Source organism: Bubalus bubalis, chromosome 10 (assembly GCF_019923935.1).
Source record: "Bubalus bubalis isolate 160015118507 breed Murrah chromosome 10, NDDB_SH_1, whole genome shotgun sequence".
Lineage (NCBI taxonomy): Eukaryota > Metazoa > Chordata > Mammalia > Artiodactyla > Bovidae > Bubalus > Bubalus bubalis.
In genome coordinates this window covers 41961268-41974784 of record NC_059166.1, presented here as the reverse complement: position 1 = coordinate 41974784, position 13517 = coordinate 41961268, and the positions used below count along the sequence as shown (strand labels likewise).

The 13517-nt window shown below is 38.4% G+C and overlaps 1 protein-coding gene across 7 annotated transcripts in view; it reads right to left on the bottom strand.

Annotated features, from left to right (window-relative positions):
• The window catches only part of ORC3 (origin recognition complex subunit 3), a 70027-nt gene continuing 56510 nt past the window's right edge, over positions 1–13517 (bottom strand). For 3 of the 7 annotated variants that reach the window (XM_006058073.4, XM_006058075.4, XM_025294582.3), the window contains 7 exons: positions 11843–11976; positions 8682–8761; positions 7658–7758; positions 3668–3809; positions 1957–2073; positions 943–1022; positions 1–429 (listed from right to left, as the gene is read on the bottom strand). In XM_006058073.4, the coding sequence (XP_006058135.3) occupies positions 324–429; positions 943–1022; positions 1957–2073; positions 3668–3809; positions 7658–7758; positions 8682–8761; positions 11843–11976 (760 nt within the window). In that variant the 3' untranslated portion in view covers positions 1–323. Of the gene's footprint in view, positions 437–942; positions 1023–1956; positions 2074–3667; positions 3810–7657; positions 7759–8681; positions 8762–11842; positions 11977–13517 lie in introns of all 7 variants that reach the window. The other 4 variants (XM_006058076.4, XM_006058074.4, XM_025294583.3 and 1 more) reach the window with 4 other exon arrangements.

Sequence of the window (13517 nt, the reverse complement as noted above, 5' to 3'; positions counted from 1 at the left end):
TTCTCTTAGATAAAGGGATTTATTACTTTTATATATTATTCATGTTCAAGAACAATTTATTCATAATTTCTTCATGACTGAGAATTGCAGTGATATTCTGAGAAAGTTTCTAGTTGCGTGTTATTTGTTGGATTTCAAAGTTCTCCAAAGGGGCTTTGATACATTCCTGTTTGGGATTAACAGTCTACTTTTCTGTTTAAACATCACACAGGGATTCCACACTTCTCTTCTTGCCAGATAATCTTCTTTGAGCCGTGTGTAAACATGACTGGTCTTTTTCTCTTAGGCTAACTGTTACCTTTCTGGCTTCACTCGTTTGCTGTCTAGCAGCCTCCCCATGTTAGCCTTGCCACATGGTCAGTCTTCTGTTTGGTAGGCTTTATAAATCCCAAAAGTTCTAATTCAGAGACAGCTCTAATAAACCGAGCACTGGAGGCTATAGCTAAGGAAATTCACCACGTATTTCTGACCCCAAAAATAGGAGTTAAAATCTCAGTGTTAAAACATTAGTTGGTGAGCTGAAGTACAGTTCAAATGCATACTACTAGATTAAACTATAACTCTTACTGGAAAACATTAAGTATAATTAGACTCTACTGTCAATAAGACACAAATGGAAAAGTGCTTACCACTTAACTAGTTCTCATCTTTCAAGGAGTATGGAAACTGCTTCCCTGACAACTTCTTAAACTACATCAATAACTTAAGAAACAGAATTCAATAATGACCTTTCTGGGACATTTTTGGTGAACTTTGAAAAACGACCTTTATATAAGTTTTAGACCAAACAGTTTCAATTTGTCTCATTTTAAATTAGAAATAACTATTAAGGAACAACTTATTCTGGTGTGGTATGGTTCTATCTCTAGTGTAGATCTGGAGAAACTATAAACTATTCTGCATGCTTACCTGGACATTGTAGAATTGATTTTAAAAGGATACTGGATAATTTCATTCCTTTCTTCTGAGGTTACAGAATTTGCATCCATTTTTTCAGCAGCTGTCACAACTGTTGCAAAAGCCTTTTGAGAGACAGGACAGAGGAAGATAAAATCTGCTGTTGTCAAACATCTTTTATTTTTTGCACTTAAAGGCTCTGTATTTTTAAGCCAGGTCAAACACTGCTGCTGCTGGTAGCTGCACATTTTTAAAAATTGTACCAAATTTTAGGGTCTCAGAACTACACTGATGATCACTTTAAATAAGTACACATTAAAAGAAAGTGGAATGGTTCCCAAATAATCTTGTATTTCAGAGAACTAAGAAATGTGCAGAGAAAAACAAGAAATAAAAGTTGAGAAGCTGAAAAAGTTGAAAAGCATGAGGCTGTCCTGTATCTTCTACTCCTAACCTCCGTCACCCAGGAAAATGCCTATTTTTCTTGGAAGCAACCAATTACCATATTTTTAAAGAGTGACAAGACATACTTCAAATAGGGCCTTTAACAAAGTTAACTTCTAATATTCTGAAGAGGGAAAGAATAATTATTAAAGAATAATAACAGTTGTCCTTTGCCTTGCCAAGTATTCCTTGTACTTTCTGATTGCTAAATCTGTTGTATAGTTATTCCAATATTTTCTTTTCTTTCATCCAATAAGGGAAATGCTAGTTAATAATAGACTGTTTCATCCTGTGGGATAACAGAACTGACCTCAACTGTTGAGCTTTTGTTAAACATACTAAAATGTACTTATTTTGACCTGGCAAGGACATAGCATTATTAACAGAATTAGTTTGGTTGAGGTGTTTGGGATCAGCATTCTGGGGCTTGGGTGGAACTGCTGAGCAGTTAGGTGCCTTTTCGGAGAAACTTGCCAGGTGATTTATAATGCTTTCCAAACCAAAGACAGGCGACTGAGAAAGAGATGACTTCCAAAGTACCGAAAGTAAAAAAACAGCCCAAGAAAGGTGTCACGGTTGGTTAGACACACAGCTTGCTCCTTCCCCCTGACCTACCTCTGACCAGTCCACAAGGTTGATTAGCCTGCTGCACTCCAGGTGCAGTTTGTATGCTATGCAGATGTCTGGGGCAACATTGGGAATGCAACCTTCTTCACTTCTCAGTGCTTCGTTCTAAAAATAACAGTAAACTAAGATAACTTACCTTTCAAAAATCATGAGGAACAAAATCACAAATTAATTAACCTGAAATTACTAAGCTAATAAATGAAGTCTTTGGTTTCCTTTATTTTGTGAGTTGTATTTATTCTCCAATAGTTAACTGGTTGTTGGTCAAAATCTCCCTAGCTCCTAGTCACTGGATGGATATTGCCAGGATCAAAAAACAGGAATATTTTTCATTTTCATCATTAATTATTAATCTTTTTTTTTTTTTTCATTTAAATCATACATTATTCATTACTGAGACTCTGATGCATTTCTGGTTTCCATAAAATTTTATGGAATTGTGGATTTTCAATAAACTGACACTTCCAACACTGCTAATTACCTGAATTCTAGCAATTACTATACTGTACTAATAAATACCAACATACCACTACCAGGACTACAGGTTGTCGCTCAAAGACTGTGTTGTCAGCATTGCAGATCTTATCCCCCACAAAACCATCAGTGTTTTTTCAACCTATTTGAAATTGATGGTTCTTATTAAGAAACAAAATCTCTTTCAAATATACACATGTGAATTATATACTCCCCCAAACTTCTGAAATCACAATACTTCTCTTCTGTGACTTGATACTAGCCAAAAAAAAAAGATGTATTTTGTAGAGTTTTAATTCGTGGCTTATATAATAAAAATAATTGATATTCTGTGCCTTAAACATGAAATTATTCAACTACCCCACTACCGACATTACTGAAAACTATGATTTACACCTTCCTACTCAGCATTCTCTCACAATGCTTACTTAGCATGTTAGTTTGCGTGCCCTTTCAGATGGAAAACCAGTACATTAGAACTCTCTTCATATGTTTTATGGAGTCACTTCTTAAGTATCTTCTGTTGTAAGATTTCCAGGTGCTTGAGTTGATAACTTATTAACAAATTAGCAATTTAATATTAACTTAGCAAATTATCAACACATTATTTTATGTGTGTCTATAACAACTGACACTTTCAGCTTTCTGAAATGTTTAAAGTGATCATGTTACCTGTCATTGAACTCTTTGTTTAAAGAACAACCTGGAACTGGCAGATATGTCTGGAGTTTAGGAGTTTTATTTCCAGCAGATTGCCGGCGGCATCTACATTCAGTTTTGGAGATACTCTCAGGGTAGATCTTTCTTTGGTTTAAAATCCAAGATGAAATTGCAAAGTTTTTCCTTTTTCCATCAGAAATAATCATTTGGATTTTTTAAAGTAATTTCACTGAGTCACAAGGTTTGACCAATTATCTGCTGTTACATCTGTAAGAAGCCTTTCCCTTATTTTCAAGAGTAGTAGCATGATACTCAAGTTACTCCTATGGCCTGGTTTTATTACATGAAAGAGAAGACAATCACACATGATCAAAAGTTGGTAGTGTTAGTTCACAGGCTTAGAAAAAAGCCCTCTAAAATCTAAAGAGTTTTTTAAAATATCTGAAAAAGGTACAACACTGAGCTGCCTGCTCCCTGCTCATTAGAACAGCAAATTTACACTATTTCTAAGTTACATAAAGCCTGGAATCTGAACTGAACTGTCAGAGAAATGTCCACTTCTTACCTTGAGGTAGTAATAGGGGTTGTTGAGCGCGGTGTGGAGGGCTATGCGAGGGGCGGCATTCAGGTGTTGGCGAAGGGTGTGGGCAGAGCTGAAGTACAGCGTCTCGTGCAGAGGCTGGGTGTCTGGAGGCAGGAGGTACTCTCTGAAACCATCAAGGTCAGGTATCAGCTTTTAGATGAGCACAGGTTCATTTCAATATAGTATTTGTGTTACTCCTCTGTGGAGGACTGAGCAATTTACTTAAAAAGCAAAATCAACAACAGCCAAAACAAAATAAGTATAAAATCCAGTGCAGCTGTCCTCAATTCTACCTCTTCCCTGTAATATTGTTTAAAACTTCTACTCTCTGGAGTAAAGGAAACTATATCTTAGTTCTGATTCAAATCTCTAGAACAAATGTATACAAATTACATTTTTGCTCAAAATCTTTAAGGTAGCATTTCTTCAAGTGTCAATGAATACTTTCTTAAATTATTTAGGAAACATGTCATATTTCTTACCATAGCAAACATTTAACTCTTGGCAGTGTTAAACACAGGCCTCAGACCTGGAATTAAGAGTTTAGGAAATCTTTTTGGATCATGGAGAATATCTCTCATAGAAGAAATATATGTGAAGTTTTTATGTCTTAGAATTTCTCTTTATAAGCAGAAAAGGCTAAATTTTCACTTCAGAGTATTAAAATCACCTATCATTAAAATTTCAATTACTGAAAAAAAATCACTAATTTGAGATTCTTCTGTCTTATCTGACTAGGTAATAAACCAATTTTAATGAAATCTGAATTTTTTTTTAAAAGCATTAAAAACTTCACTCTGAATATATATATAATAAGTCTGTCAGCCAGTCTCAGCCATGAAAGTACATGGTTCCTGGGTGGCCCACTGGGTTGCAAATCAGAATGGGGAAACTTTGGCATCTATAACCCCAAGGCAGAGTAATAAGTCACAAGCGCGATTAAAGCAGTTAATTCACAATGCTTTCATAAAGATTCCTGGGGTTTAGCCAGTCCTGGGCCTAAAGTATTTTGGTCACATGACTGATTTGTATCAACTCCTTTTCCCACCAGTGCAGGCAGAGCTAGGCAGCTTCTTCAGCCCATCCACCAGGGAAATTACTCTTCTTTCCAGTGTTCTGGCTTTCTTCCCTCCTGGAGAGGATAACACTGCCTAGAAAAATCCCACGACACTTGCTCCATCTGCGTGGTCTGGCTTTGAGGAAGAGAGGAGGCAGAGAGGGTCCAAACCATGTATATCACGCCCCACCAACTCCATCCTGCCCATCTCAAGGGCCCCAGACCCCCTGCTCACTTCACTTCCAGATGCTGCTCCTTCTCAAGTCAACTGGATTAGGCGGTTTAGCTGTAGCCCTGGGAATGGTATGCCAGCTGCCTACCTGGATGGCTGGCTACCCATTTGTAATTTCTGACCACAAACTTTTCCTATCCCAATCTCAGGCTATCCTCAATCATCATACATGATGGTTCATTAAAAGATCATGCTGGAATCCCTACTCTGTAATAAGGACTGGAAATCTAACAAGACAACCAAATCAGGTCAATTTCAGAAAAGATACTGTCTCATATTTGTCCTTCTCTCGCTTTTTAAAATCCTTATATTTAATGTTTAGAGATTCAGGTAATCACCAAGGTAGAGAAGGCAATGGCACCCCACTCCAGTACTCTTGCCTGGAAAATCCCATGGACGGAGGGGCCTGGTGGGCTGCAGTCCATGGGGTCGCTAAGAGTCGGACATGACTGAGCGACTTCACTTTCACTTTTCACTTTCATGCATTGGAGAAGGAAATGGCAACCCACTCCAGTGTTCTTGCCTGGAGAATCCCAGGGACGGGGGAGCCTGGTGGGCTGCCATCTATGGGGTTGCATAGAGTCGGACACGACTGAAGTGACTTAGCAGCAGCAGCAGCAGCAACCAAGGTAGAACACCTTTTCAGATGGGTATCTAAAGAACTTCCATCAGGGTCAAAATATTTGCCTGTATTTTGTTTCCACTGGACTATGTTAGTTGCACAACAGTGATAAAACATCACCATGTATTAGAATTCTTAATCCAAATACAAATATGGAGACTGGCACAGAAATCAGCAGTGAGTCTAGCACTGGAACTCTACATGATGCTCAGATCAGAGTCTACAAGCAAAAGAGGTGGTCTGAGGGGAACTGGTACGACCACTTTAGTATCCACAAGGGTTACAAAGCTGAAGCTTGCATTTTGGTGAAAACAGTTAACTCAGTGGCAAGTTATTCTCATTTCTCAGTAGTTTCAGCAAGAGCTGCTCATGGTATACTAGGAACTCTGCTTGCTTCCTGGAGTCTAATGCTTGTTATTTATCTTTTAAGGACTTCTTTTCTCCAGAACTCCAAGCTCTGTTGTAAACATCTGTGGTGTGAGCCTTGGGGACAGTGTGGGGAAATGGAATGGGCGTTCTGTCAGATGTCAGCAGACTGGGGTTGTTTGACTTTCCACAGGTCACAACCTCTCTCTGGGCTTTAGCTGCCGCATGACTTGGTCCTGTTTAGCTCTAACATGCTACACAGTCCTAACCTCTTCCCTGCAAGGACACTCAATCTTGGGAAAGATAATAAATCCTGGTATGGAAATTTTTGTGATTTCACAACACAATGCAGTTGTGCACAATCATGGTCAGTTTTATTTCAGTAACTACTCAGGTGAAAAGTCAGACATATTAATTAATCAAAGGTCATGAAAAGGGAATGGCTGGTTGGTTGCAGAGCCTACAATTTGGGATCTGTGGGAATTCAGAAAAGAACATGACATTCGACCTATAAATTATGCCACATTACACTGTAAAATTATTTTTAGCAACTACAATGGTCACAACTTGGGAAAAGAGAACTAGGCACGTGGGTCTAGAAACTATAAGCATGGGAAAGCCCGGTGGGGCAAGGTTAATTCTGTGAGTTCTCCAAGGTCGTTTTTAGCCAGGAGGTCACTTTAGCGTTGCACTGTATCACTTTTATGTGACACATTTCTCTCACTTTAACCTTCCTTTTGTCACACTTGGTTGATCCTTTTGACTTCTGTCCTGACATCAGTAATTTCTCCCCAGTGACCAGGATCAATGACTGCCCCACACAGTCCTGGAAAATGGAACTGTTCACTTACAAGAGGGACAGGTAATTTATCAGAAAACCACTCTTCATCTTCAATAACTGAATTGCTTTTTTAGTACTTGATTCTATTCAGTACCCAGTCTGCTGCTGAGACTGAACTGCCATTAAAAAAACAGGATAAGCAATGATAATTGCTATTCCTACTTTTAAACTATTTGATCGTTTTATTTTTAAGACTTCTCACTTTTTTTTCTAGATGGCATGTCCCAACTGCAGGTTAGGTAGGTGATTTTACAGAGCTGGCTTTTGGGAAATCCAAACTCAGAATGATTTGAGTTTCTCAAGAAAGGGATCATCTTAAAATACAGGTAGGAGTGGTGTACTTCTAAACGGACTCTGAGTGCGTTTCTCACTATACACTGGTGCTGACATGATCATGAGCTGCACTGGTCTCCCTTAGAAACCCTTCACTCAGAATAAAATAGGGCATTATGGCTGGGCTGGGCTGGGCTGTCTGTTTTCTGGGCTTGGCTGAGATCCAGCATGCTCTGAGCAAAGACACAACAAGGATAAAGCACAATGAAAACACCTTGTTACTAGAAAGGAGAAAAATCCTTTTCTATTTCCAACCCCACTTCCCCTCTCTCCCGTCAGCATAATGAACCAGGTTAAATTTAAGCCTGTATTCTATTCAATAATGAACTAAGTCATCTGGTTAGCTGCTTTAATAAGGATGGGAAAGGAATCAACATTACAAGTCTAAGCTGCATGGAGGGACTTGAGAAGCATAAAGCCTAAACTGGAAGAGTCCCGCACTGGCTGAAGACAACTATCACACCAGTGTCATTTGGGCAAGAAGCCTGATTTCTAGCTCTGCAGAGCAACAATAAACTCACCTCACCAGACTGTCAACGAAGCTCACAACTTGTTCTCTGAGGACTTCAAACTTGGTCTGCCTCTTACTGGTACTTCTTAACTCTTTCATTTCCAGTAAGGACTGTGGAGGAAAGAACAGACCTATGGTGATTCTGAGACAGGAAGCCCCTCAGAGGGGGAGCTCTGTTGCTCAGGCAGAAGTAGTCAATGCCCTTCCATATGACAGGGTGTACAGAAACAGAACCAAATCAAGATGGGTTGTGTTTATCTATCATCTTTAAGAACTGGGAAGAATCTCTCCTCCTAGGCGTACTGCTTCAAAAAAACATCAAGTAACTTTTCAAGGAATGAGGAGATGGGCAGTTTACTTCATTACTATGTTATATGGCAGTGCGCTCACTAGCCACAGCTCTTTACTTCATTTAAGGAAAGGACTTCCAAGAAGAAGAAAAAATCCTTCTCTTTGCCATGTTAACAGGATGGACTCCATAAGTTTTGTTTTGCTTAGATTGGTATTTTATTCTACATGATCATAACTTGGTATCATGGTACAGAGAAGGTTCTTTATTTCGCGAACCAAGATCCTAAAGTGAGAACTATCTGAAAAAGGCTATATTGGACACACTGTATGAATCAATATACATTAAAAAATAAATAAATCAAGGAACATATATAAAATTAATGAGTTAGTCTCTTTGGAATTTCAATTTGACCAAACTGAAAATCAAATACATCAGATAAATCATCAGATTTCTTTTTGCAACCATGTTCCCATTTTCCATTATTGATATTAATTAATTATCTTTCTCCCTGAGTCTATCAGAACAGGTTCTATCTTTATTGGTTAGTAAGTTCCAGATTTCTACAAGGAGAATGAAGATAGCTATGGGGTAAACAGGATGTTCAATTTATAAGTGAGTTACAAAGTCTGCTTTGTTCCTAGCTGTGATTTTAAAATGAAAACAAAAACATCCGAGCAGAGCTAATCAAGAGCACACAGGAGCATCAGGGGATGTAGCTGGAAGGAAAAGAGAATGATCTGACCTTCTGAAGATGATAGAGGTCCGTCTTCTGAAGCCCCTTTGACTGTGACTGAGAAGTATCTTCTTCCTCTTTGGTTTCTGCTTTTAATACAAAACCGACATACAGCAGCTTGGGTAAATCCATTCAAGAGAACAAACATTTCTACTACTTCAAGGGGAATAAAGTTTCATCCTTTTTCTTTTTTTAATGTGGCAAGAGATCAAGGTTCCATCAGATAAATGATCTCTTCCAGAGACTGAAAGTCAATAAACATTACATAAGTTATGCTACAGAGAGGTCTTCAAAAAAAGCAGCTACTGAATTTTAAAAATGTGACCACAATGAAAATAAACTCCTCCAAACTAACAGGAAAATATTTTCCAAATGTTTGTGTTATTATAAATAGCTTTTAAAAAAAGTTAAACTGTATTTCTCTGACTATGCCATGACTGATGTAAACAATACAAACCAACACCCTGGCAAACTTAGCCTCGATTTTCTGATGCACTGTATTTGACATAATGCTGCTGCTGCTAAGTCGCTTCAGTCGTGTCTGACTCTGTGCGACCCCATAGACGGCAGCCCACCAGGCTCCCCCGTCCCTGGGATTCTCCAGGCAAGAACACTGGAGTGGGTTGCCATTTCCTTCTCCAATGCATGAAAGTGAAAAGTGAAAGTGAAGTCGCTCAGTCGTGTCGGACTCTTAGCGACCCCATGGACTGCAGCCTACCAGGATCCTCCGCCCATGGGATTTTCCAGGCAAGAGTACTGGAGTGGGGTGCCATTGCCTTCTCCGGACATAATGCTACTTACATCTAAAATGGCCAGTACATAAAAGTTTTGAGATAATCTATGAAAACACAAAATGCATCATGGTTCTTTATATAAGAAAGAACTATATCTTGTAAAAGGTGTAGTTGTGTTTCTAAAGATCATGAAACTCTGAAAGCCTCTTCCTGGAGTAGGGCAGGTTTTGGAATCTCACACTTTCAAGGCTTATTTGGCCAAACCTAAGATGGAGGAGAAGGGGACGAAAGAGGATGAGATGGCTGGATGGCACCACCGACTCGATGGACGTGAGTTTGAGTGAACTTCGGGAGATGGTGATGGACAGGGAGGCCTGGCGTGCTGCAATTCATGGGGTCGCAAAGAGTCGGACATGACTGAGCGACTGAACTGAAGTGAATTGAAGATGCAGCTGGAGAATCTGCTTTGTTCTCAAAGAATAAATTTCTTTTTAGCTAGTGATAATTCTTGGTTTAAGAAAGACATGATTTAAGGTTAAAACACCTAATAAACTCTTTATCTGATTTCAGTAACATGTTGCAGAGCCTTAAAAATAAATCTCATATGACACTCTCACCTACCAAACCCTCCAAATGTAATTTTAAACCTAAACTGTACTACGTAATAACTGTCAAGGAACCAGAGATAGCATATAGTCAAATATCACTACTGGCCCAGTATGGGAAGGGAGGGTTAATTTCACTTCATTATTAACAACATGGCACTTTTAAAAATAGAGAAGTACATTTATTTAAGACACTGGTTTTGCTTCAACTTATAAAATTCTTCTGAAGAAGACTGTTACCTTAATTACCAACCTTCCCATTTCTAAAAGCCACATTCCTTTATTTAGTATTAGCACATCACAAGATTTGTTCACTAGCTTGTGTTACACAAATTCTAATTAACATGATTATATCTACAGTTTCATTTTACAAAAATCCAAGTCCGATTTTGTAAAAGATTGAAATATAGCTAATTTATCTTATATTCTTCTAAGTCTTCTGTCCTATTTATATCTTTAAGGGTGGTCCGTCCCTGTCCTAGTGACCATAATTAGGTGGTAACTGTGAATCAGAGAGGAAAAAATAATGAGATGGTAGTTAAGAAATATGTGAGCTCTAGGCTGGATGCTATCCTGGCTAGCTCTGAGATCTCAATTCAGAGGATTCTCTTCCAGGGCTTTAGTTTCTGTTGCAGCTGGATTCAATAATCTCTGTGATACCAGTTTTTAGTCCTTTACAATGTTTATGATTTGAAACTGGTTCAGCTCAGACTGTCATGCAAATGCTGTACAGAGCAATGCCTGAGCATGACCTGGAGGGAGCCCCTGTACTGTGGGGTGGCCCTCCAGTCAAATAGACTGGCTCTTTCATCTTCCACTGGCTTCAGCAAAAGCAGTTTCCTAAATCCAAAGGATTTAAAGACAAAGGAACACTTGCCAAACACAGGAAAAATTGATAGAGACATTCTAAGTGAAATGTTTTCACCATGCCATGTCCAATCTATGTGCTTAAACGCACCAGATTGCTTCTTTTCCCGAGGCTCCACTAAAATTTCCCTAAATAGGGGAAAATAAGAAGGACATAGTCATTTTGTTTTACCAAAGGAGTACCATACTTTAGTGCTAGAAATGGAGCAAGGGAAGAGCCCACAAAAAGTTAAACATCAGTATCAACTCATGGAGCCCCCTCAGAACAAAGAAGTCCTGGTGCATCAGAGCACAAGACAGGCTGCCTGCACACAAGCAGGTGCTCCAGCATTCGGCAGACATACCAATTCCTGTGCAGATCACGCAAGATAAAGCGAACTGTGCCCTCCAACACTAAGAAATGCCAGGCTGCTGCAATTCATTGAGGATTGAGAGATTCAAGCTTTGTAAATCTGATTAAAGCAAACCTCAAGCATATTTTGGTAATCAGCATAGCATTGAGCCTCTCTGCTGGGAAAGCAGTTCACAGCTATTAATTTTCAGGCTTACAAATAATTTATGCACTGTTTTTGAAATCTATAAAGAACCTGATGAAATGCTTAAGAAACAACATCTAAAAGGAGTTCTTAATTATGATGCCCTTCTACTACCTCTTTTTTATTTCTCTTTGCTGCCTATTTTTTTTTTTTTAAAGGTAAGTCCTCCAAACAGTCCATCTGGAGAAAGTAATATTTTTTCTTGCCCATTTGACAGTTTTCATTGTTTTAACCAAAGCTGGAAGAGAACCATCCATTTGCCCTAGTTGTGGTTGTCAAAGATCTGCTATTCTGAGGCTTGGTATACTGACTGATCAAAAACTCATTATCTTTTCATCTCTCAGTGCATCAAAACACGGGGTTTTCCATGTTATTCTAGTCAAATGATTGTCATAGCCAGTAGAATTGGCAAGATATTATATTCTCACCATCAAGGATCTGAAACTGGGCCAGGAACTCCTCTATTTTTTTTGCTGTGTTGCCAAGCTCCTTTCCAGAAGAGGACTGAAAAAGCTTGAAACAGTTCTGAAGCATGGCCATCAGTTCATCCTTTGCCAACAACCTAGAACAGAATCCGTGACAAGAGATGTAATATAACTGGAAAATCAATATACTTAAAAAACAGTGCCACATATTAAATGTTTCTGCTCAGAAGAAGACGGTGTAAAATCCTTTATTTGTAGCTACCAACTATTTTTGGAGAGACCTTCCTCAATGGACGTGATATTCAAAGTACTGCAAAGTACTCAGAAGAGTTCTCAACTTGAAAAATTGAAGCTCAACTTGTAAAATTTACAAAGATCTGCGTCTGTAGCCTGGCTCTGGCACTTGCTATTTTGTAATAAAGAACATGTTACTAAACATCTTTGATTCTTGGCTTCCTTGTCTCTAAAATGGAAACAGTAACTCACAAATTTCACAAGTGAGATGGAGCCTTAAGAATTCAATGAGAAGATGCAGCTGAAGACTAGCACAGTGCTTATTTATCACACAGCAGGCTCTGGAGGTTAGTTTTCCTTTCCTTCAGATCTAAATGTAAATTAAGAGACAAGAAACATCCACTGAGGATATAACAAAACATGCTAAATGAAAGCACATGTGAAATGACCAAAAAGTATATCAATGATTTCCTTATTACCAATTTGGCTAGGTTTTATATCTTCTATCAGCTTTATTAACACCAGGCAGTAAATCCACTGAACTTTAAACTGGTAGGCAATTGCGTTTATTCTATAGCATAGGTAGAACGATTGCGCAACTCCTTCAAGTCCACAGAGAAAATCTTTGTTAGAAATAGAGAAGGGGACATTCCTGGTGGTATAGTGGGTAAGAATTCACCTGCCAATTCAGGGGACACAGGTTTGATCCCTGGCCTGGGAAGACTGCACATGCTGTGGAGCAACTAAAGCCTGTGTTACTGAGTCCACCCTCCAGAGCCCACGAGCCGCAACTATTGAACCCTGTGTGTCTTAGAGCCCGTGCACCACAACAAAGAGAAGCCTCCACTTGCTGCAACTAGAAAGCCCATGCATAGCAATAAAGACCCAGCACAACCAAATTAAATAAAATGAAATTTTTTTTTAAAGGAAACAGAGAAGAAACACATATTCTAAAATTAAGATTCTGTTTTCAGGGTCATTACTTAGAGGATCTCTCCCCTAAGATCATAGTCAGTAACAGGACAGTGATTACCAGTTCTTAAATTAATCAGGAAAAAGCAGCCAAATTCAGAATCTGAGTGATTCTGTAAAAACTATCTTATGTTTGATATTTTCAAGATGAAAAATTAATTTTTCAAAATAAAAATATTACTAATTTAGAGAAAAAGCTAAGTAGACTATGATTACCTAGAAATTAAGCTGATTACTTCAAGTAGAATTTAAACACAAACAAACAAAAAAAAAACAACCCACCACAAAGACTCTAAAACAAAAACAAATGAAGAAAATAACCAATAAATGTAGAAACTGAGAGGGGTGGACAAAAAGTAAACTTTTTCCTCATTTTAAGAAAAATATCTCTTCTTTATTCTACAATAATGAAATAATTATCCAAAGTGTAATCTTTATCTGTGAATGAAAGGCAGTTAACAGGTCAAAGAAA